At 39.5% G+C, this 23,765-nt stretch overlaps 2 protein-coding genes across 2 annotated transcripts; both read right to left on the bottom strand.

Moving 5' to 3' along the window:
* Positions 1–2,775: 2,775 nt before the first annotated feature.
* Positions 2,776–6,175, bottom strand: prrg4 (proline rich Gla (G-carboxyglutamic acid) 4 (transmembrane)). Its single transcript, XM_080495598.1, has 7 exons — positions 5,873–6,175; positions 5,649–5,768; positions 5,334–5,497; positions 5,204–5,231; positions 4,614–4,755; positions 3,316–3,513; positions 2,776–3,203 (listed from the first exon to the last, which is right to left on the bottom strand). Exons 2-7 carry the CDS (start codon positions 5,752–5,754, stop codon positions 3,176–3,178), a joined length of 666 nt encoding a protein of 221 aa, XP_080351724.1. The 5' UTR covers positions 5,755–5,768; positions 5,873–6,175; the 3' UTR covers positions 2,776–3,175.
* Positions 6,176–11,017: 4,842 nt separating this feature from the next.
* Positions 11,018–16,078, bottom strand: eif3m (eukaryotic translation initiation factor 3, subunit M). The gene is made up of 11 exons (XM_080495556.1): positions 15,946–16,078; positions 15,271–15,403; positions 14,826–14,964; positions 14,249–14,372; positions 14,028–14,122; positions 13,722–13,805; positions 13,536–13,635; positions 12,993–13,074; positions 12,405–12,548; positions 11,731–11,791; positions 11,018–11,261 (listed from the first exon to the last, which is right to left on the bottom strand). Exons 1-11 carry the CDS (start codon positions 15,985–15,987, stop codon positions 11,138–11,140), a joined length of 1,128 nt encoding a protein of 375 aa, XP_080351682.1. The 5' UTR covers positions 15,988–16,078; the 3' UTR covers positions 11,018–11,137.
* Between the last annotated feature and the right edge of the window lie 7,687 nt (positions 16,079–23,765).

The following is a 23,765-nucleotide window of genomic DNA, read 5'->3' as shown; positions in this document are numbered from 1 at the left end:
TCTCCCAAAATTTCTGGACAGTATTACAAAGGGTTAAATAATACTTTTTTTTTTAAAAAGACTTCACAGCAGATATTGAGACTCTATTGAAACTATAACTTTGAACTCTTACTTATTTGCTAATTTCACTCCAAACGTAAATCATGGGGAGCACAGTGGTGTAGTGATTTACACCTCACAGCAAGAACATCTCTAGTATTATTACAGCCAACACACTTTCACTTTGTGAGAACTGCAGAGAAGATCCCGACTTGTAGTTTGGGTACAATGGCAGTGAAACTGTTGAGGAGAGGGGTACATCAAGGATCAGTTCTGAGCCCCTTCACGTTTGCATTGATCCTTACAGATGATATTATGAAGCAAGAGTGCCAACCATTACAAGTATCTACTCTCACCCCAACTGTGCATATATGGATTTTCTAAAGGTAGTCTGGTTTCCTCCCACATTAAAAATGTTTTTTATTTTTTTAAATGCAAATGTCTTGTGGAGTGACAAAAGGCCCCGTCCACTTGGGGTAAACTCCAGGTGCTGCTTTGGAGGACCTCTAGTGTCATTTTCAAGATGGCTGCATTCTTCACCAGTTTCCAGGACTTGTTCGTATATGAAGGTCTGCCACAGTGTTGCCTGTGCGTATGAAGTTATGATGGTGCCAAATTTAAATGCAGCACAGTATTTATATTTACACTCAGAAAAAAAAAGCTGGCGTTGTGACAAGCAATGCTGTAAATATTTCAACTCCATCATCAATTTCACTAAAGAAGTGGTTTCATCATAAGTTAGGAATGTAAATAAATGGCTGTCTCCCTGTGGAAGCCCCGGGATGGGGGCTGAGTCAAGCTGAGTACACAAACTGTCATTTTTATGTATTTTGTTTAGCAGAGAAATTGGCTTCAAATTTAGAAATTTGATGCAAGTACATAAAATCAATTGCCTGCCTGATAATGTCAATATGATAAAATATCCAATTGGGCTAGTTAGACTAATAGATACTCTGCTGATATTGAGTAGTTTGAGAAGAGTACTTTCTACATGTGCTCAAGTGTTTTATGCACTTTTACCTGCAAGTTGATATATTAATTGGACTTGTACTTGAGTACAGTTTCAGGCCATTCCTTATGTGAATGTTTTATGATGACAATGTACAACTTTCCCAAATTACATAACTGAGAAATGCTACAACAAGAATAGGCTATATTATCTATTATCAAATGAATTATCACAACTAAATCTGAAAAGAAAAGTCAAAATTTTCTGAATTCATATCTTTTCATTTCACTCATCACCTGTGAAACCTATAGTTTATTGAATTTTGTAAATCAACTCGCACATACTTCAAATCTTTAAAAATTCAAACATCAATAATCACTGTTTGAGTTTAAAAGTGCAATTTGTGAAGCATGTATGTAAAACCACCTTTGTGCATCAGGAGGCAGTAGTGAACTACTGGAGTTTGGCAGTTCTGTCTTGTAGTGAGTGAACATCAACAGACCCAACCTCTTTCTTGTGTCTTTATCGATCAATTTATCTGCCATTTCTCTTCTTTGTGGACTGAAAACAGACTAGATGCTCGCATCAATGGAATAACTTCAAAACTGTTCAATTACAGACTGTCTTTAAGTATTTACTGGTCGACAACACACCCGGTGTAAATTGTGCAAAAGACAGAACCACTGATCAATGTACAACTTAATAGACTTATGTGAAGACAATGTTTTCTTACAATGTGTGAGGTCAGACCGCAGTATGAGAGTGTTCACACATTTATGTTAATGGTCAATCTAATTGAAGAATCGAGTACAGCTAACAAAAAAAGTGTCAGTGATCAAAAGATAATATGTGAAAAACTATTTGGTCTGCATTGAAACGACTCCATCACACACACACTGTTAAAATAAGAGACCAAGATAATCAAAATATCACTTTTATTCCAATAAAATTGTTATACTTCTAGAGGTCGCATTGAAACGACTCCATCACACACACACTGTTAAAATAAGAGACCAAGATAATCAAAATATCACTTTTATTCCAATAAAATTGTTATACTTCTAGAGGTCGCTCTTTTTCAGATGCCTAAGAAAAAAAAGACTTCAAAAATCCTCATTAAGTCGTAAGATTTTACATATAAGAGCAGCAGCTTAAATGAACAATTTTCATACATCTCTAGGGTAAAGCAAACCTCCCCCATTGACAGTCATATTAATTACTTTGTGTAAAAAAAAAAAGAAGTGTTTTTTTGTTCAGCATAAATATAAATCCTGTAAAACTGCTTATGTGAGGCCCATGTCTATGTCTGTGACAGACATCTACAAATCATTTGCAATGTGGATTTTAAAAAGAAAATGATGACTTAATTGTTGGAGCAGTTTATCAGCTGGTGAAATAAACACATTTCCTGACACCATAGCCAACAAGTAAACCTACGCAAAGATTGGTGTAAAGGGAGACCATTTTAAAATACACAGTGAACCCGAAATAGGTAAAAGCATTTCCTTCACAGCAATAAATAGCATCATGCAAATACAAAAAAAAGAAGCTTTGAATTAATGGGTTTTCCTTCAGAAAGAGACTAAAAGTGATGGACTACAAAAAAATGACATTACAATTAATACTTATTGTGTAATTATACATAATCCTGATCTTGCAGTCAGCCTAAACACACACACACACACACACACACACACACACACACACACACACACACACACACACACACACACACACACACACACACACACACACACACACACACACACACACACACACACACACACACACACACACACACACACACACACACACACACACGTTCAGAGTTGTCAATGAGTTAATAACCAAGTATTGAGAAAGAAAAAGTTTGCTTTTTTTTGCGCAGGATTGGAGGTTCAGCACAGAACATAATCACCCCAGAAAAACCTTCTTGATACTTTTTGGAACTAGAAGTTAAAAAAACAAAAAATAAAACAGGGAAAATAAGAGGATTTTATCACGAAGGAATAAAAAATACTTTAGCAGATCCATAATACCTAAATGGTGAAGTAGAGTTTTATCAAGGCAATAAAAAATAGACAACAAGGCACCATTTTAAATATTGTGATGACAGAAAAAAAAAAAAAAGAATTGTGTAGATGTTGGTGGTAAAGTGTCTGCTGTAAGCTGGCAGACGTCTCAAGACTACCGGCGAATAGTTCCAGGTCGTGAGCTAAAAAACAAACAAACAATTAATCTAACATTAAATCATGTGTGAATTACTTAATTTTGACATGTGAGTTATGTCAAAACTGTTAACACAACAGCCTCTAGTCTACACGTACCCGGGATAGGGAGGGGGTGGAGCGTCGTGCGGTCCAGTTCTTGCTATTGCCTGTTCGTAGGACGGCAGCCCTGGAGGGTCATGGTCCTCCATTTGGGGTGGGAATCCAGGGGGAAAGATCGGCTGCATGGACACTTCCTCCAGCCGTCGTAAAATTAAAGTCGCATTACTCCTCCTCCTCCGACGTACTGGAACAGAACTGCGAGAGGAGAGTGGATGTCGTTATCACTTATGACCTACTTAAGGTGTTCAGGTATCAAAGGTCAAGTAAACTTTATCGTTGTTTTATAACAGGAAACACAGGTACACATTTTCATTGCAAGTCTATCAGTTCAATATTATCAGGAAAGGATTTGATCAAAAGTAGTCGGAGCTGTAAGTATTTTGACAATAGATCAATTATTCGATCGAATAATAACTGCATAGCTGAAATACAGATTTAGGCCAACCTTTTACAAGGAGACCAGAGTCCAGTACAAAGTCTAGCATCAGCCAGAAACTTTGGTTTCTGACCCGAGTCTGACCAGAACCATAATCCTTCTTTCGCCTGAAGAATATAGAATTAAATAGATGTCTCAGCAGGATTGAGAGGAATTCATTCATGGTTTTATCTTCAGGAAACTGGATTACTGCTGTCTTTATTGACAAATGATTCGGAAAGACCAAAAACTACAAATATGTACTTCACTCCAGGTCTCGGGCCGTTGCGCTTTCTCAGGAAAGTGAGTTTGATGAAGCAAAGAAAGTTTTAAGCCCAATATATCTGGTTGTGTTACAAACCATCCAAACCTTCTTTCTGTGTTAAAATTTTTAGTACAAAACATGCAGAAGCTGCTTCCAGTTTTTCTGTACCAACTCTCGAGTTCCTTTAAGGCAAGCCTGAAGATCTTTCAGTTAAGCAATCATTAGTTTGATGTGACGATGTGTCTTTTTCCATTGTTTGCTTCTGGATCTGCTTTTCATATCCATTAATGTAAAGCTATTTAAATTCCCTTGTTACTGATATTGAGGCACGATATTGTGTGTATATTCCTGTAGTGACTTAATATTAATTTTAAAAAAAACACTTGGCAATTGATTTTTGTTTAAAGAGCTGTCGATTATGAACATTTCCAAACTCTGCCCACTGAGGCAAAAATTATCAGGCTGCTTGATTGATGAATTCTGAAACTGAATTACAAACACGTTGCACTTCAGGTGCCATTCAGAGGAAGTGTAGCTGAAGAATTGCGAGGGTTGTAAGAGAATCAGGAGAGACAAGTAGAACTAAGCCTGGGTAACACGGCCCTTCTGACTCACTTTCCACGGCTTAAGCTGTTCTTGCATTTGGCTTGACAGAAATACCAAATGAGGAGTCCAGCGACAATAATTGCCACTCCAGCAGTGATGAGTCCCACCAAAAGAGACGTCACATCGACTCGTGACGACTCGTTCTTGTTATCTGTAAATAATCACAAACCACAGTGAGAGGATTCATAGAGTCCATGAGTTCTACGACAGCAATGGGAGTACGCAAGGTAAAACAGGGTGTTTCCACTTTTCCAGCTCGTACACAGACTCTCTGCCTTTGCATGCTTTGAAGTGGAATTTGACTGTCGTTTGATTCCCTCAAATCAAAAAACAATTGAGTCATCAGAACTCACAACAAAGTAAACAGAGCTGGAATTTCACCAAGACTTTTGGCTGTCGACCCAGCTTGTAATTTTAAAACCACTGTGCACTGTTGAACAAGTGGCGCAACAGGTTTTAAAAGTATGAATAGCAAAGGTTTTTTGTGTGTCATGAATGACAAATATCCCTTAACAGCATATGATTTGTGTCATGCCTATTATATATGCTGTCTCTTGTTTTCTCCCTATACAAGAAATATAGGAATACCTCTACATTACCTGATATGTATTTTTTCCAGAAATCATTCTGCAAATGTAAAGAAAGAAAGGGGAAAAAAAGGATGAAAACTTTACAATCAATGCTCTCTTCTTGTGCATTATGAAGAACCACAGAGTAGCATCACTTAACTGTAAGCGGGACATCCTCAAAGACCTCTCTGGCTTCTTCATAATTGCACACTTCTTCGTAGCACTCCCTTTCCAGGTTTCCAGGGACGAAAATCTCAAAGTCAAACCGGTTGAACAGCAGGTGGCGACCCAGGAACGAGTTTGCGTCCCCCTCGTTTACAAACACTAAAATAATAATAATAATAATAATAATAATTTTTTTTAAACAACAACAACAACAAAAACAAAGTGCACTGGCCGTTTGACAACCCAAGGACTGACACAACAGCGTGAGTAAACTGTATTGATTGCTAATCTTTAAAGTGAGACACTTCACCGTCATGGTCCCGTGACTCTTCGGGGTCAGAGAGCAGCAGTCTCCTGACGCAGACCAGGTCTCCGCGGGTCAGCAGGTGAGACAGGACGATCAGACGGAGCAACATGGTCAATCGTGCACCTGCGCGCGCGGACACCAGAGGCTGGGTCAATGACAGCCCGCCCCGCTTCCCAACACTTTCATTTCACAAACCGGCCACAGGTGAGGGTATATTGTCCCGTTACCTGCAGTAGAAAGTGGCTCATAATGGTGGTCAGAGGTCAACGGCGGAGAGAACGAAAGGTACGGGAAGGAGCGGCAGGTGCGCGCGAGGTGTGCGTGCCAACCGGGGCCTCCGTGCTGATAAGATGACTCAGGAGTCCGCGAGAGTTACCGACAGCTGCTTTTACCTTTCTTTCTTCACCGATCCTCCCCACAAACACTCAGGGACTCCACTTTCAAATGTTCCAGGGAAGAAAACAAATACTGAACTTTGACTAATACTTGTCTCTTAGAGAGTTGAATCAGCTCCGGCAGCGAGAAAAGGAGGTTTTGTTTACTCCCAATATATGAACCTTCAGCTCCTCCTAAACTACCTGCCAGACTCGACTAATCGATCAAGTTCACCTGGATCACACCATGAATTATGGAAATCAAAGTGAACGCTAGATGGCAGCGGAAACCACACATGTCGAGGAAAACAAACGTCAGAATACAGCAATTTTAAAGTCAGCGCGTACAAGTCAGTCCAATATTCTGATTAATAAAAAGACCTGTCCAAAATATTAGTTTACAAGAAAAGCATACATTATTAAGGCAAGGCACATTTATTTATATAGCACCATTCAGACACAACGGAATTCAGAGTGCTTTCCTTGGGAAACTCTAAAACAATAAAACACATTCATCTAATTGTGAAATTAACACATTTGACTTTGTGGCAATAATATTTCATACATCAGTATTAAAGCTGACTATTAGTGATTAAGGTTTCTTAATCTTGCCTCTGACAGGGACACATTCACACCAGTTTATATCTTAAAGTTAAAAAAAAAAAGGAAGGAAGGAAATGTCCTTTGGTCACAGAAGGACAAGCACTTTCAGAATCTAGTTCTGGAAATATAAACCCTCTTGTGAGCGGTGATTGATGAGGTAGTGTGCACATCAGGGATGGCCAACTGTGATCATTATAAAGGTCACAAAACGTCTGCATCTCCAACCTTATCGAGGGCCAAGTTGTGACTGAGCAGTTTTACAGAAAGATAAATACTCTCTCTCATTATCTAAAAACATATATATTTTTTTCATTCAACACTGTGAATATGAATGAATGACTGAGCGCTTATATACAAGACAAGAAGGAAACACAAAGTGATTCATGAGTTAATAAAGAAAATAGTCCCAAGAATGAAACTCCCATCCCAGCAGCACAATGAACGCACAAAAGGCCAAAACACACATAAACATGATAATGCACATCCAGACAAGTAGCATATGTGCATATATTCACACACTCATCCTCACACATACATGTAAACATAGAAATACACAAACACATACACATGGTTAAGACTACAGACATTTCATAAAATATAAAATTAAACTATGCAAAATAATATAAATTAGTAACTAAATCAAGAAGAGTACATACTATTAAAGACAAAAGAAAGTTACATAAAAAATTAAAACATTATTAAAAGATTAATTAAAGGATTGATTGAAAAAAAAATGTCTTTAGTTTTCCTGTAGCACGTGTGCAGTTCCAGTTGCTCTCTGGTTCTCAGGAAGACTGTTCTTAGAACAACAAGGGACATCTGAGGGTAAAGACAATTTAAAAGGAAATAATTACATTGGAACAGTCATCATTTCCTTTTCAATCTTTCACCAAAAAGAAATATAGAGAAGGTAAAGCCCATACTTGTTTTTTGGAAGCACATGTTTCTACTACTGGATATTCTGGTAACGAATTGGAAAAGTCATATGTAACTGTGCTCTTTATTGGCTGTGAAGCTTAACTGAGGTTAATCATTATTTCTCATAATTTGTAAAAGATTAAGAAATGTTGCATTCCCCCCACAAATTTCTATTTGGTGTAGGACTATTGCATGAGCATTGGGAGAGGGATGTGTTGCAGTTAAAGCCCTGAATGAAGCCCTGAAAGCGGGTATCACCCTCCCACACTCTGTGAAGCCCCTCTATTAAACAATCAGCTTATTTAATGCTTACAATGCAACATAATACTGTTTTGCGGTAGTGACTTTTCCAACTATGGTATCACGGTTTTGGGACATACCAGGAATCAAAGGTCAAATGCTTTACTTTGTCTAAACATCTCAACAGCCTCATTCTCAGAGACTTGTTTCATGTTTACAAAAGATTAATGCTTAATGGATGGGCACAAATTCTTTTTGTGACATAACACTATCTTTTGGCATCACGGCATTAAAAAGGTACTAAAACTTGTCTCATAAGATCACTCAGTAGCTCAGGAGTTGGTGACCACATCACCGAGCACCTTGTATGGGAAAACATTGAGTAATATCCATCCATCTTCTATACTGCTTTATCCTGTTTAGGGTTTGCGGGGACATTGAGTAATACCTGAGTCATTTTTACAGAAAAGAGGTATCCGTGATAACGCAATAGTTTCCTTTGGTTTTCAAGCAAAAATGTTTATCACTATAGCAACACCCAACACGCTCCAAACATGAAAACATGCAGTCGTGCAGTGAAAGATGATACGGTGAAAGCAGAGCATGTCACATTATTAGTCTAGTATCATCCATAATAGTGTTTATGTTGTACACTCTCCATGTAAATAGATATATCGAACTCAGAGCCTCCGGGCCTCTTGGACAGTGTTTATGTAAAGCAGAGATAGGACACAAATGAACATTATCTTGCAGCCTACTGGATGGTGCTAATTGAAGAGCAGTGAGAGCTCCTCTCTTCTATTTGGCTACACGTCTGGACACTGTCAGGCGCTAAGATTTACCAAAAGGAATGTGGATATGAAGAAAAGGGGTGAGGGATATGAGAAATCCCAGACTTTGTTGACTGTGTGACATCAGACATTAGGTCCTTACACTTTTGTTATAAAATATAAGTTACAATGATGAATAGGGCTTAATATGAGAAACTATAAACTCGTTTTGGGCAAGTGACCAACATTTCTTCTTTCATTTCATCTTGTTTCTTTCAAACTAAGCACAAGTGAGTTGATGACCGTCAGATAATACGTAATCAAATTTTTGCTCTCTGCTCCAGCAAAGCATCTTCAGCCTCCATTGTCCACATTGCAAGTTTTCAAACATATGTAAGTCATATTGAGGGTCAATTATAACGAAGCGCTGCTCAATAGCACCACTCTACAGAAATCCAATGAGAAAGTCTCCCATTTTGAACAGTTTTTCCCAGCAAGACATTTTTTATATGGCACTTATGAATGTTTTAAATTTACTTTGTGTTGAAGAAAACCGTCTGGGGTCAAATACATCATTTGATTCCTTACAAACGTGTTCAAGGACTAATAAAACCAAAGAAAATGTACCTATAACTTACATTACACTAAGTGTGTTATGACCCCCACTATGTAGATTACATGTCATTGTAGCTTATAAAAAAAAAACAAATGTCACAGTGTGGTGTTCATGGTCACTCTGTCCAAGTCTTATAACCTACAAATCATTGAAGTCCAGTATAATCCATATGGTGCCAATTATAACATCCCTCTCTCATAGCACTTCCCCTTTTAAATAACATACTGAGGAAGAACCCACATCATTATTCCTCTTCAGCATATGTTAACAAAAATGAGTGAAAGAAAAACAGTTCATGTGTAAATACTTATTTGTTATGCTTACTAAGTCCTCAACCACTTGTTCTTATAGAAGCAAGATTACACATGTGCAAAACCTGCTGTCTTAAGCTTATTGCACATTTTATGTAAAACCCTTGACATGAAAGTAGAGGTGGAAGGAGATGGCACACAAGGATAAAATAGAAGATAAGATTGACTTAAAATGGTAAGTGCAGTACTAAAGTAAACAACCACCCTGGATATATATTAACTGGGTTTAATGTGCAAAAAACAGCCAGTAAATAAGCTCAGCTTACCAGTAAGAGGCCATTTATTTTTTGCACTTAACGTTGCCAGAATTGCCTCAGTGACTGCTATTAGAAGGGGTCATGGCGCTCAGACAGACCATCCACACCACGCAGGGACCGTCTGTAATACTGCTGCTTAAAACCCGATGAGACAAATTAGACGGTTAGAAATAAAGTAGCTGAGAAGGGACTGCGTTCAGGAAAACCAAGTGTCAGCTGAAAGATGGAAATTACGATATAGGGCCTTCGCAGCCCGTCGAGCCTCTGCTGCTTTAGTTTGTATTTGCGCTGTGCTCCACCTTGCGGGTGGCTCCGATGAGGTCGTGCTCCCGAGAATGTGTTTTGTGATTTACGCCCTCTGATAAGAGCTGGAGATGCTGCTCCCTGCGGGCAAGTGGACTGAAGTGAGCAGTGATATTTAACAGACCTCTGGTATGATAAAGAAGAGCACACTATGGAGTTAATGTGTACCACTAATGCCAATTGAGTTTAGGTATATTTAAGATAAGGACAGGAATTATTAAATTATAATGGGGGAAAAAACACCGAACACATGAAATTAATAAACACTACATTTAATAGAAGAGTGAAGGTTGTTTCAAGAGTGCAATGTCAGCAGTCTGCAGTTTTAACCAGTCCCAGAAAGAGACGCTAACAAAACTCCCTTCAACACCTTTTTGCCAGCGCCATATATCACATGTATTATTAGATTGCAAGTTTCAAAGCTGTGGCGTGAAGAGACCGTTTTGCCACAGAAGTTGAGTCCAGATTGAGGTGACCTTTGTTTAGTTTTTTTCCCCACATGTGAGACACATGAAGAGGCGGTTGAGTCCGGCTGACTACAGCTGAACACTGTTGACCGAGCAGAAGGTCTGAAAACTGCAGTTGCAGTGAATCACCTGATGGCGAAAGTGTTGACGTTACAGTAACGCAGCCCCGGCCTCAGCAGACAGGGTCATCTCGAGTTCACGTTACCGTTGCCACCTCTGATGTGTTTCAGGACAAGTGACCCTCTTGTTGCAGCCCATTTCTCACCTGGAGTCACAGCTCATCTAGTAAACTGACTGGCATAATGTCCTTAAACTCAAACCAGATGTCGACAGCTGCGAGAGGAAAGGCTCCTGTTAAAGTCACTGTATGAAAAGACAATACATCTGGTAAGGTATTTTCCCCAAGAGGATTTTACTGTATAATCCTCATGCATTAATAGTGAACTATGTACTTAACATAAAATTGTTTTTAATTAAAAATGTTGCATATTTGATAAAACAAAGAGACACAGGTTATCTTCCCTGTTTGTTTTTTAATCGGTTGAATAAAAATGCTGAGATTTCAGTATTGGAATCTTGAAAGCTGTAAAGAATTGAATGTCACGTAGTCTACACGGTCAGGTTTTCGGTGAATCAAGCGGAGGGTGACAGAGCCTGCAGGCTGGTCTTGACGGTTGCTAGGTTGCCCTTCCAGGAGCTGAGGCTGTCAAACAGCTGCTGCCACTGCTGCTTGCCAAAGGTACGGTGTGTGCTGTGGCTGCAAGTGGGGACACACAAAAGCAAAGCTTTTAAACATGCAAAAGAAGCAGACGGAGGCCAGAAGTTACAGACATAATACAACGCCACTGATCCACGGTCAACGTCGGGACCGTGAAAAACACGCACACGTGTTGTCACGTCAAACATAAAAGATAGTCGATTAATTTAACGACTGAAGTTAGTTACACACCAATTACATCTTTTTGGAGGTCATAAAAACATATCTGCTTTAGCCCTTCCAAAACAACCTCATTCATATTACGTGAAGAATCTCCCAAAAATCTGTGGTTAACAGATTAATTAAGGACAAAACAAAAACCCTGCTCAGAGTGTGAACTGCATATACAAAAGAAAACAAGCCACCGCAGCTGTGTGTGTGTAGGAGTGCTCAGATTTGGAAACAGATTATACACACACTGCCAACGCTACACATTAAGCATGGATCATGGAGTGATGGAGGCACTCACCTCACAACAACTTTCCTCTGTGTCTGGTCGATCTTGCAGTAAACCATTTTGGTCCGAACAGCTGTAAAGAAGAAGCACAACTTTACCATCAGAGCTCAGACAGAAAACTTCCATGTTTCCCCACAGATATTATAGGTGGATTGTTACTTTAGAATAGTTGGGATGGACAAAGGAAATGTAGAGGAAAACAAGTATCTATACTTAAGACTATGAAATGCTTCACTCTTTTCTAAGGCAACAGCTGATTGGGAATGTGACTACTCAAGTAGAAAAACGTGTTTAAATTAATGTTTATAGCTTATTTCAGACCTTGGAGACAGAACAAAACAAGTTACGACGTGAAATGAATACATATCAGTTTTAGTTTAGCATCTATTAAGTTTGAGAAGAACAACAACTTTTGTGCAACAGATGAATTCTCATGAAAAAAAAAATCACTGAATGACAGAATTTTAAAATGAGATCACTTTTGAATTAGTCACAATTACTGTAGACAGCTAGTTGATGTTCAATTATAGTGTAATGTAAAGTACTGTGTGTTTATGGAAACTTCTCATCAATGTAGTAAGAGTATCTTGATGACTGTTTAGAGGTAGTTTGATTTTTTATTCATCGTCACGGCCGAAAGTTGCGAGAAGAGGAGAAGCATCTGAGACTTAGTGAAGTGTTTGTACCGTCGATGACAAAGGCCTCGACGTCGTCGGCTCCGATCTGCAGCTCCTCCTGCATGGTGTCAAAGCAGATCTCCTTGAATTCCACCGCCATGCCCATGAAAGTCAGCAGACGCATCTTGGCCATGTTTTGCTCGTGAGACAGGCCTGAAGAGCAACACGCAGGGATCATTAAGCACACAACAGTCACAGTCAATTAGTCTCCACTCGGGGAGTTTCCCTGTGAGAATTGTTTCTGTGGTCGGGAGCAGGCGGTCAGGTAATCTACACATTAACACAAACATTACTCCGTGTTTGTTTTCGGTGTCCATCCTACACATGCTCTTAATTACACATAAACCGAAAGTAGTGAGAAAAGGTCACACTGCTGACACACACATTCCTGTACTTTGTTGACACGGTGCAGGAGCTCATGTGGAACACTTCTTTTCTCAAGATAAAGAGAACAGCTGAGTACCCAGAATCTCCAGTGGCACTTAAAACACACAATCATCTTTTTAATTACAAGTATTACTATTTTTTTTAAGTGCATTTAAACATGGCAGTTGTTTGTAGATAAGTTGGAGCAGAGTAAACCCTACAACAACTTACCAAGAGAGTCAATGAAGTCTTTGTTACTCAGGTAGAATTTGACATATGCGGCGAGTTTTGCACTAACGAAGATGGTTAAGAGCTGAAAAGAAAGAGGGAGAAATCAAATCATAGGAACGTATAAACAGATCTCACAACTCAAGTACAGATAAGGGTTGCGAGATTAACAAGCAAGGAATTCCACTTTGGCTTTTAGTTTATTATATTCTTGACGCATTTCATTATTGGAAACAAGAGTCTAACCAGTTAAAGCAGAAGAAAGACACCAGAGATGCTCAAGTTTTAATTATGTGAACATATTCGGTAGGCAATTCACATACAAATTCATTTCTTTAATAAATCTTAATCACGAGTTGGCTTTGTTTTGTTTCAGCACAATATTTTGTTTTATAGTGGTCTCCACAGCCAACTAAGAGAGGAATCCATCGTGTTTAATTGAAGAAAATCTCTATGAAAACATGAACAACACAGATAATATATTACTTTGTAAATAATTTAAAAACATAAAATAGTGGAAAACCCTACACTTCCGTCAGTACTCACATCATGGATTAGTTCTCCCTCGAGGAAGCGAACAGGTTTCAGAGTGAGCAAGTGGTCGAACAGGAAGGTGTTGGGGTCTTTGAGAGCACGAACGATGCATCTAAAAGAAAAACGCCAACGCACGTGAAGCAGCGAGTCTTTGTTGGGAGGACTAATGACAGGTGGAGACATTTTGTAACAATTTACCGATGTGCATCAACGCGTGCTTGTGAAGCATTATCTTCTGTGTAACTCCCCAGCAGCTCCACCATCACCTTTGCCGCAGTCTCACTGCAAAACAAGGAATCATAGTTAAAACTGCAATGCACTTGGAAAGCGGCGCTAAAACAATACAGAACCTCATTAAAAAAAAATGTTAATCTTAGTTAATTCCACTAGATACTTAAACTGTGAGACAAATGACCAATAATGATTGTTTTGAAATAATTATTCTATATGCAAGAGTTGCATTCCCTCTTTGGCTCATAAACATTTTAATTAGCAGGCATTCACCTTTTTTTGCAGTCAACCAACGCTTCATACACCAGCCTCAGAAGTGTGTGCTTCTTCTCTGTGTTCAGGTTCCAGTCAACGATCCACTTGCGCACCTGATTAGGATGACAAACATGTCACAAGGAAGTTTTACAGAAAACAATGCAAGCCCAGGCAACTTTTTTCGCCCTCCAGTAATTGTTGGACGGCTGTTCAGAGTTCAGAGTCGTGAATATATTTACCTGATCGAGGTCAGTGGGGATGAAGGCAATGGCATTACAGGTGGCAGCCACTTTGATGAGGCTGCAGAAGACTGTGTACCTCACGGGAGTGTTCTCATCCATGCCATGGAACAGATTACTGAGCCTGTAACATAAAGAAATTACATACATCAGCACTTCTGGTGACCCCCTTCATAAGTTACCTGCTTGCGTTCAAGACCAACCCCCAGGAGATGCACATTTTTAGCCATCTGTGAGAAAGTGCAGCATTACTGCAGCTTGTCATTTCACATCGAGCTTAATTTTGGTCACGCCTGCTCATACTTAGAAGTCATGGGTGGGGTATGTGAACACCAAGACATGATGAAGAGAAAAACAACGTATAATCAAGTAACTTTTGAAAAAGAAAAAAGGAGCCAGACTTCAAACCTTCATTAGCTGGCATCTACGCAACTCTGCTGATAGATCAACATAATTACTAACCAATTTTCTCAACTGTCTTTTGTTTCAAGACAAGATGCAGAGCATTAACCATTTTAAGCGGGCTGTGTGATTAATCTGGGTCCTGTTCGAATAAGGAAAGCCTGCATGAACTCACAGTTGCATTCTCAGGGAGGGTCGCTCTCCTTCACGGAACTTCACCAACTTCTCACAAAGACTTTCAATGAGAGCTTCCTGCTTCTCCGTCTCCAGGATCAGCAGCAGAGACACAATGCTGTTCATTACACTCTCCACATCTGCAGAGAGACAGCCAGACATTCAAATACAAGGGAAAATTGAAATCCATTCTGGAGTAAATGTTATTGAAGACAAATAAAAATGACAAATATAAGATGGTGTACATTCATTGTGTGCTTGTCCTCAAGAGTTGGAACATTTTGGAGAAGAAAACATCAGGACCAAATATATAGCGATGGAAAATTAATGCAGGAATGTAGTATTTCTGAACTCTGTATCTGTGCTTTTTTATTTTTAATCTCTTGTTTAAAATTGACTCCTGCTGAGAAGAACGTGTGCACTCAGAGATACTTTCCCCCACCTACCTTTATCATCGTCTTTGAGGCACACATCACACGCCTCGATGATCTGAGCCAGATCTACATGAAGTCCACCTTCAGCGTTTTCCTCAGAGATGTCAGCTCCTTTAGCCTTGATGTAGGCTCTCAGCTCGGAAGCCTAAAGAAATAAGTCACATTTTATTATCCATTGTGGATGAATGAAGCTAAGCAGCATAGACAGTGCTACGCTCAGCAAAAACAACATGTTGATGTTATACAAATTTTACTTTGAGACATGCATGAACAAACGAAATTTCACAGAAAGTAGGTGGTTCTCAATAAGTGAATAGTTATTTTTCGACCATGAAGGCCTGTTCATTCACGGATGTTTATCTTTGGGATGCGGCGAAACAGATAGCAGTGTATGTATAAACTGACAAAGTCAACATAAAAGTTCGCATGTGGCAGCCTCTATGATTAATTACTTTGATAACAGGCGCTAATGTCAAATAATTGGTCTCGATGCTAGATTTGATAGAATAATAGACGTGAACGTGCTGCTTCCGACATTCCAGACAGCAGCTAACAGGCGCATTGTATGTGAAAGCGGTTAGCATTTGAGCTAACTAGCATGCTAAGTAAGACTGTTTAACAGTTTTCATTTCATGACTCATCCGCCAACGAGAAGAAGTTCATGTGATTTCTAAGCACACGACGTACCTGGTCTTCTTCTGTGATGTCGATAAAAGCCGGGACGCTCATTTTGGATGTATTTTGTGAGCCCAGATGATGAAATCCACGCTCGCACTGCCGAGGAGACCCGAGCGGAAAAGAAAAGGCAGCGTCGCAGGGGACGCACATTGACTTCCGGGTCACGTTCTTAAAGGTGCAGTAGCTTTTAAGAACCCCCCCCCCCACTGGTGATACTAACAACTTCACGATCCATGCTACACAAGCTCAGTACAATTAAGAAGACACCCATGCGTATTTTGAAATGGGCACCATATTTCTTCTATCTAAGCCCCCCTTTCTACTCAGCCACCTGGCTCCTAAACACTTCCTTTCTCACAGATTGAGACATCACTCTTCGCTATGTAAGACTACCCTGGATGTTTTGGATGAGAGTTATGGAGGTGAATGTGTTCCACAAGAGAGGTTATCAGATTGAGCTGCAGTCCCTATTTGTGGACCACCATGGAAGACTTGACCCTGGGCTGTCCAACATGGAAACCCTGTCAGTGTCAAAGGGCAACTCTCTTCCACTGCACATCCGTTGACCTCTGGGTGCACGTGTTGGGCCTCAGTACCTTATGGGATCCTGTGTATTGTTACTATGGCAGTTGACTTGGTGATTGAGGTGAAGAGGGTAAGTGGAGCAGGAGGTCACCTTAAAGCTATACGGAGTCAGGTTACTAAAGTTTGGGTGTTGAGCAGACTCTGTCCCAAGATGATTCTGTTGAATGTTTTTCCTTTCCAAGCTGCATTGCTAACAGTCAATCTGTCATGAAAATGTGTGCTTTTGTGGAGATTCACAGACTACAAAGACACACTGTGGGATGTCACAGTTCCCTGAAAGTCATATATTTCTCCAGCAGTCAGGGAAATTCACTATCATGCTTTGAAATAGTGTGCTGATGGGAAATGGGTGATGGAGAGTTTCACCATAGTGCTTGTATGATGCGTCATTCGGAGGGGAAGGCAAGTGCCTGGTACCAAATCTCACCTTCAAGCTCTCCCTGCCCTCGTATTCTGTCATGGCAAAGAATTTATAGTTGTTTCTCCACATGAGTGCTTGTGTAACTCTTAGGCTTTCATTATCTGATTAACAGCTGTGGTCAAGTGCCTGGTGTATTTCAAGTCCAGAATAAGCGTTTCAGAGGCTTTGAAGCCACAGCTGCATGTGAGACATTGTTTTTGTCTTCTTTAAAAGGTCTTTAAAATGCCACGGTGGGTTACGGTGCTTAATACTCTTAATAATATTCGTGGCAGACTGTTCCGAAAATAACATTGACATTTGTCCAGAGTAACCTTTTAAACTCCAACCAGTCTGTACCTGGTACATGGGATTCAGTCTGTTTTTAATCATTCCAATGTTAATCTAACAAAGTAGTATCTTCAAGATATGTATGTTTTCTGGGAGCAGATATCACCTTTTTTTCACAAACATACACTGATGACAGAAATGTTTTTTTTTTTTTCTTTGCTGGTATGTTTGTGCAAAATTCATAGGTAGCCTTTTGTTGAGTCTGCTTTTTTCTGCCATGCTGCTTCTTCGGGCCACACGTTTACGAGTGAAACAGTTTCAAATATTGGCAGATATAAATCACGTTTTTTTTTTTACTGTCTTTACTTTGAGGTTACACTCTTTTACACATTTAGTTTTTCTTTCAAGAAATTCTTTTGAATAACATTTGTTGAACAAAAACCCTTCAGTTGATAAATGCAATTTATAATAGGAATGGATATATGTGTATCAAATAGATTGCTAAAAATGAAAAGTATAGCATGTGTTGACTTCTTCCTTGTTTGCATGATAGGACAGAGCACATGCTCTTCCTAAACTACTGGCAAATTGCCTACTCAGCCTCCTCAAAGATAAATGGCTGCGTGTTGGTTGAGTCCAGGTGTCTGCTTTCTCCCTGTCAGCCAGCCAAGTGGTGAGTATCCATGTAAACCAGTCTCATGGTCATCATCCAACATGGCTGCCTACCTTCCACCCACTAATTGTCTGGTTCCCACAGTTCTGCTGCCTTCATAGTCTCTGAAAAATCCCCTTGCTCAGGCTCATCTATCAGCCAGTGACCTTGTCAGAGTGCATCGCATGAGTAAGTTTCCTATTTCCCTAGGCGGGGCAAATTGCCTGTTAATTACTTGTCAGCTGACCCACACGCTGCAGATACGAACACACAAATAAAATTTTACAAATAAACAAAGACCGGATTTTAAACATGGATGAGTCCAGAGTTCACAGCAGTCTAAGGTTTATAAAGTCCCACTGGCGTATTCTGTTGGATGTGTAATCTTTACAACTGATGTGATACACAATGTGTCAAACTCCTCACCTTGCCCTTGGTTTTTTTTTTTTTATTGAAATTTAAAGAGTTCAACATTTATTTGTAAATTCAACATGTGAAATAATTATATGTTATTTTAATTTGCCAGAGACACCTTTTTCCTTTGGAAAAGGTAATAGGAAATAATAAACCTGAGTCAATTATACTTACTACACTGAGTGTTAATGTTACTTCTTCAAACTGGACGCCTGTGGTCTGTTTCAATGTTTAATCTCTGTAATCACTTATCTCCTCTTCCACCAGATGAGATGATCAATCACATAGGTTCGTCGCAGTTGGTTGCACTGCCGAGTTAGTGAAGTTATTTAATTGTTGATTTTATTCATTGAAAGTGATTTGTTTTGTGTTGATATAAAACATTTGCTCGGCTGTGGGGAACGGTCCGTTCACAGAACAACAAACTCGCACATGATTAGAACAAGAAAAATGGTAAATTAAATGCCATTGGTATCTTGCTATATCACCAGATGACCAGCTTCATATCACCCTGAAGACCACAGCGATCAATCATTTCAAGTGTGCATATGCAGTTTTGAGCTATCTGAGGTCAATAATCCCCGTATTTGGAATGTGTGTGCTCTGTTTCACCCTAATGGCAGCAGCAAAAGTAAAAGGCGCAGTCTTCCAGGAATTCTGACATTCCTGCTTGGATAGATCGAGTCACTGCAGTGGGATTGGGGCTTTTGTCATTGAGGAAGTGGTCTTTTGTTACCATGGAGTGTTTATATTACACACGCACACACTCACCAGCTTGGCAATCATTATGCATTAAAAAAGCATGGTACAGAAGTAAAATAGTTTCAATTGTGGTTGTATTAAGCAAAGTCTAGCTGGAAGCTTTTGATGTCACACCTCACAAGTACTAATAGCAGACACATTCAACCGTGTGTGAACTGTGTGTGTTTAAAAGTATGCATCACTGCTGATAAATAGTGATGACAGCGATGTTGTATCATTTATAATTAGTGTAGAATTATAGAATTCCTAAAATATATATACATACAATTTTCAAAACAATATTTAGCGTTTTGGACAGTCCACAAAATCTTTACAAAACTACTTTACAGAGCCATGCCATAAGAAAGTAAAAAAAAAAAAAAAAAAAATCAGCCCTGTAAATTTTTTTTTACCACATGACATCACTATAACATTGTACAATGATTGCAGAAGCTTTCAGAAAGCGGCATTTCCCTGAACTCAAGTGTCAGAGGTGACAGTCACATTCTCAGCTGAATTTTGCAATTGGTACAGTTTCCCGTCATTGTGCACATATCTCGGAGTCATCCAGTAAACGTCTGCGCACCCTGCCTCAGAATGAAGCTCAAGGGTATGACAACACACAGTAACCACCAGAGATATCTGAAATGTTTTCTGATGACTACTTGCACCTCAACCACAGCTGCTTGGGTGTGACAACTTGGAAGAGGCCATGGTTTACCGTAAAGAACTGATAAAGGTCGGCCTTGATCCTGACACACAGGCACCTGTTGGGTTGAGACAGAAGTTACTCAGCAAACGTTAACACGACGCCAGCATAAAGAATATCAGCTAAACATTTCATGATATAATCTAAGCTCGAAGTTATTCATAATTCAGAGCTTGGGTTTTTAAAGACCAATTTTAATTGTTCCACGGAGTGCTTGTTTTCTGGATATTGCTGTTTGATGTATGCACTATACTTTATATTATCACACATCTGTTGACATTATTGCTCAGACATTACCACAGGCGCCATTGTTCTTTTATGGATAACTCTATTATGTAGGTGTGCCTTTGATATAGTTAGAATTGAGTTATGGTTCAGAGGCAAGATTTATTGAAAGACTGACAAAGACATTATTAGCTCAAATCTATTTCTGTACATGTGTACAGCACACTTTGACATATAAAAGCACAGTACACCTTGACCTATTAACAGTATGTACAACACACTCTTAAAAAAAATGAAAATCTTTGGAGGTTTAATGAGAGTGCTGTGTCACAATCACTTCTGATATGCAGCAGTTCTTCAGTTTGATCGATTCTTCCATTTTTACTCTTGCACGTGAGACGGGAGCATATGCTTAGTAAATGACTCGGGGAGATGTGGGAATTGTGTATTCGGTGATGGGAGACAGTGGTCATCTGGAGAATGAAGACAAGAAGTGTGTGAAGCATCATTGGAGCTGTGTTGTGCCTGACTCATGAACCATGGCAAGGCTCACTCTCCCACAGATCTCTCTTCTCTGTTTCTTATCTCTTGTTTGATATGCAGTTCTTTGAAGAGAGCTCAGAGCTGATACAGGATAATTAAAAACTGGCAACTGCAGTTTGTCTGTGTGGGCTTAAAGGAACAGGAACAATGTCGATGTTACTTAAAGTGGGTTTTGGCATAAGCTTCAAGAGAAAGTCATTTTAAGGTATAAAGTAAATACTTCTGAGCATGTCCGTAACTGTTTAGGACCGCGGCTGATGGTGACCGGGACCTGCTCATATTTCGTTATCTCGCAAAGCAGAAGTCTGGCTGTTACAGACTTCCACATAATGCTTGGAGGGAGCACTGAAGGATTGCACTGCCATAGATTTGTTTTAAATAGTAGCCATTCCCTAGAAGCTGTGGGCAGATAGCAAAGAAATGATGAAACATTACAACACAGCGTTGGGTTTGTTGTCCACTTGTTTCCATGCTCACAGAAGGACTGGGGCTTCTTAAATACTGCTGTCAGCACATTGAAATAACACATGACCATCTCTGGAAGTTCTTTTCTGGCAGGTTGGTGCGCCAATCAATTCACAACAGTTGTAAAACTGATCACTAATATTATATATTAAAAAAAAAGGGTGAATATCTCATGGCATCAGTTTAAGTTTAAATCAACAGTGTTTGTGATTTTAATTGAAACCGCTTAATATCCCGGTCGTCTTCACTTGCAGAAGCACAAACACAGATGTTTGTTAAAGTGGAAAAAGCAATTTGTTTTTCACATTTCCTGCCAGGCCACATATCAGTGCAGTTTATCATGCATCTCTCTGGCTGAAAGAAACTCTTCTCGAATTCCCTCTTTGTCATCCCACTGCAGAACGCTCCAGTCTCGTGTATTTCTTGTTGAGGGTCAGAGGCAGTATTGACCATTTCCCTTCTTCTGCACAGTGATGTTGTTTTAAACCCGGAGTTAACCAGAGATTGATCTGAAGAGTGGCTTTATTTGGGGGCCGCCATTAGTCATAGGAGCTGAAATGGTTGTTTTCTCCCGGCCCTGTCACCTTTGATGAATCCTCTCTAAAGACTCCACTGTGGAAGAAACAGCCAGAATTTGCCTTGGCTCGGAGGGACTGCATTTGCTTTCCTTCTATCATCTTTGGAAAGAGAGTTTTTATTGTGCCTCAACCTTTTGTCGGCAAAATACATTCTTTTCGTTTGTTTTTATTTGCGATGGGGGACCACTAAGTATTGTTTTTGGAGAAATTAATTTTCAGGGCTGCTATTTTTGAATCTGCTACGTGGACATCCACTGAATATCCGGGTGTTCCTCTGGGATATGGTTCTGCCTTTGCACTTGTTTATTTCCGAGAATAGAGTAAGTCAGGGAGCACTTAATCTTGTTCAAGGCCACAAACCACCCAGATGAATCTGTATTTAGCTTTTAAGAATATTTGTAGCATTATGTTCATTGTAATAGCCCTCATCAGATATGCTTGCACACATAAATTCAACACACAGCTCAAACCAAACCCTTTTATATAGTCTTTTTTTTTCTTGCTCTATTGTTTGCACTGCATCTAAATGAGCCTGCGAAACGCTATTGAATCTCTAAAGCAATAGTTAGTCCTCTGTCAGCCTACTTTGGATTAGAAAAGTGGAATTAACTGAAATTAAGTGGTTCTGAAACATGCATTACTTTAATGTTGCAACAATGCCTGAATAATATTCCCGGTACCGCCACTTCAGCAGTTTGCCCTCTGATTTCATCACTCTAACAGTGACTCAACTCGTTTGTCCTCGTGTCTGCCCGTTTCAAGCGTCCATCCCCCACCCGCCATTTCTTCTAAAGTTGATTTAGGGGTCAACGACATTCTCAAGAACCCCAAACTATATTCCAGATGGTGGTGGTGACAGACGCTGCTTAACACTCTTTGCTTTTGTACCCTTCGTGGACACCTATGAAGATTAATGATTGCTTTTTGCATTATATTTAATTGTGTCTTACAGTCATCCTAAAAGTGAAAAGTGCCATTTGGCGAAGGAACATGTGACAATTAAGTGATTTTAGGGGAAACAAGAACAGTTCCAACTCCAGAAAACTAACACAAAAAAAAGGAACAAAAACATTGATTTGTAACACATTGTGAATCCTTCAAGCTCTTAAGGAAAGGAGGAACCCGAGTGCTGATCTGACAAATATTATAACGTTAAAAGATCCACAGCAGCTGTCTGGGTTTTATAGGCGTATAGAAGTTAACAGATTCCTGCTGTAGTTTCTTTGAGTTCAGGTCAAAAAGCTCTCGCGTCTTTATACACAAACAGACACACCTCTTTCAATACTAACAAATAATTATCCATTTTGTGCTGTGGCTTTGCCCCAAGGATGTGCATCATTTGTTATTAGCTTTTAGCGGCCTATATCTGAAATGAGAACATTTACAGGGTATATCATACATGCTCTGCAAGTTTTACATTTTGAGTAATAATTACCAACACGCGGTGTCTGAATGTGTACATTTAATTCAAAAGTGATTTACTGAGTAAAAAACACGACTACAATTGAATTTGCAAATACAAATGGTCATATTTTATCATCAAAATCTGTAAAGATAAAAGGCACCGCTATGACTTGTTTTGTCTTTAGACTCACTGTCGTAGTTTCTTTACTTGCATACATTGCATCATTCAGTTGATAACTTATTTTGAAAGTGGTGTGTAGGTGAAAACAGATGAATCAGAAGAGTGATGCACATTTAAGGGAAGTGTCAATAGGGCACATTTAGAAAAACATTACGTCTTACTGTGTTTGAAACATTTTAGGAACATTTTAATGGCTTTTTACTGACGGGTGTTTTCATGCATGCACTCTGGGTAGTGAATATTTGATTTTCTCCAAAATTTTTGTTACAATTAATTATGCTTGCAGACATTGACAAAATGAACGTTTCAACTGTTAAATTACTCAGTAACCACTGTGCAGATATTTTACATGGACCCTTATTTCTATTCCTCACCAACATCTTAAGATACAACAGCAGTATCACTTAAACTGGAACAAAGCATGAAGAGCAACACCCTCTTATGCAGATGTTATGTTAGTCAGACTCTACTCAGAAGAGCAGCCTGTCCGAGGCAAAGCAAGGGAGTCATCCTCTGCTCAGCCCGTCTCGCTCCTCCCCCTGTTCACTGAGTTATGTAGTATTTGAGCCTTCAGGAGAATAAGGAACACCAGACATTATAGAAACTGAGGAACGGGGCAGTATTACCTTCCAGACTCCCTCTCC

This window comes from Blennius ocellaris (genome assembly GCF_963422515.1).
Source record: "Blennius ocellaris genome assembly, chromosome: 1".
NCBI lineage: Eukaryota > Metazoa > Chordata > Actinopteri > Blenniiformes > Blenniidae > Blennius > Blennius ocellaris.
The sequence above is the reverse complement of the archived record's forward strand: the minus strand, read 5'-3'. Positions and strand labels throughout refer to the sequence as shown.

Bases quoted from the DNA above. Each gene is read 5' to 3' on its own strand.
- prrg4 (XM_080495598.1), bottom strand. From the start codon at position 5,754: ATGTTGCTCCGTCTGATCGTCCTGTCTCACCTGCTGACCCGCGGAGAC. The intron at 5,232-5,333 runs GTTAAGTGATGC...TTACATTTGCAG, and splicing joins TTGAGGATGTCCCGCTTACA to AATGATTTCTGGAAAAAATA. The intron at 3,514-4,613 runs GTGAGTCAGAAG...CTCCTCTCGCAG, and splicing joins AACAGCTTAAGCCGTGGAAA to TTCTGTTCCAGTACGTCGGA.
- eif3m (XM_080495556.1), bottom strand. From the start codon at position 15,987: ATGAGCGTCCCGGCTTTTATCGACATCACAGAAGAAGACCAG. The intron at 12,549-12,992 runs GTAAGTTGTTGT...GTTGCTCTTCAG, and splicing joins AGACTTCATTGACTCTCTTG to GCCTGTCTCACGAGCAAAAC. The intron at 11,262-11,730 runs GTGAGTGCCTCC...CCCCACTTGCAG, and splicing joins CAGAGGAAAGTTGTTGTGAG to CCACAGCACACACCGTACCT.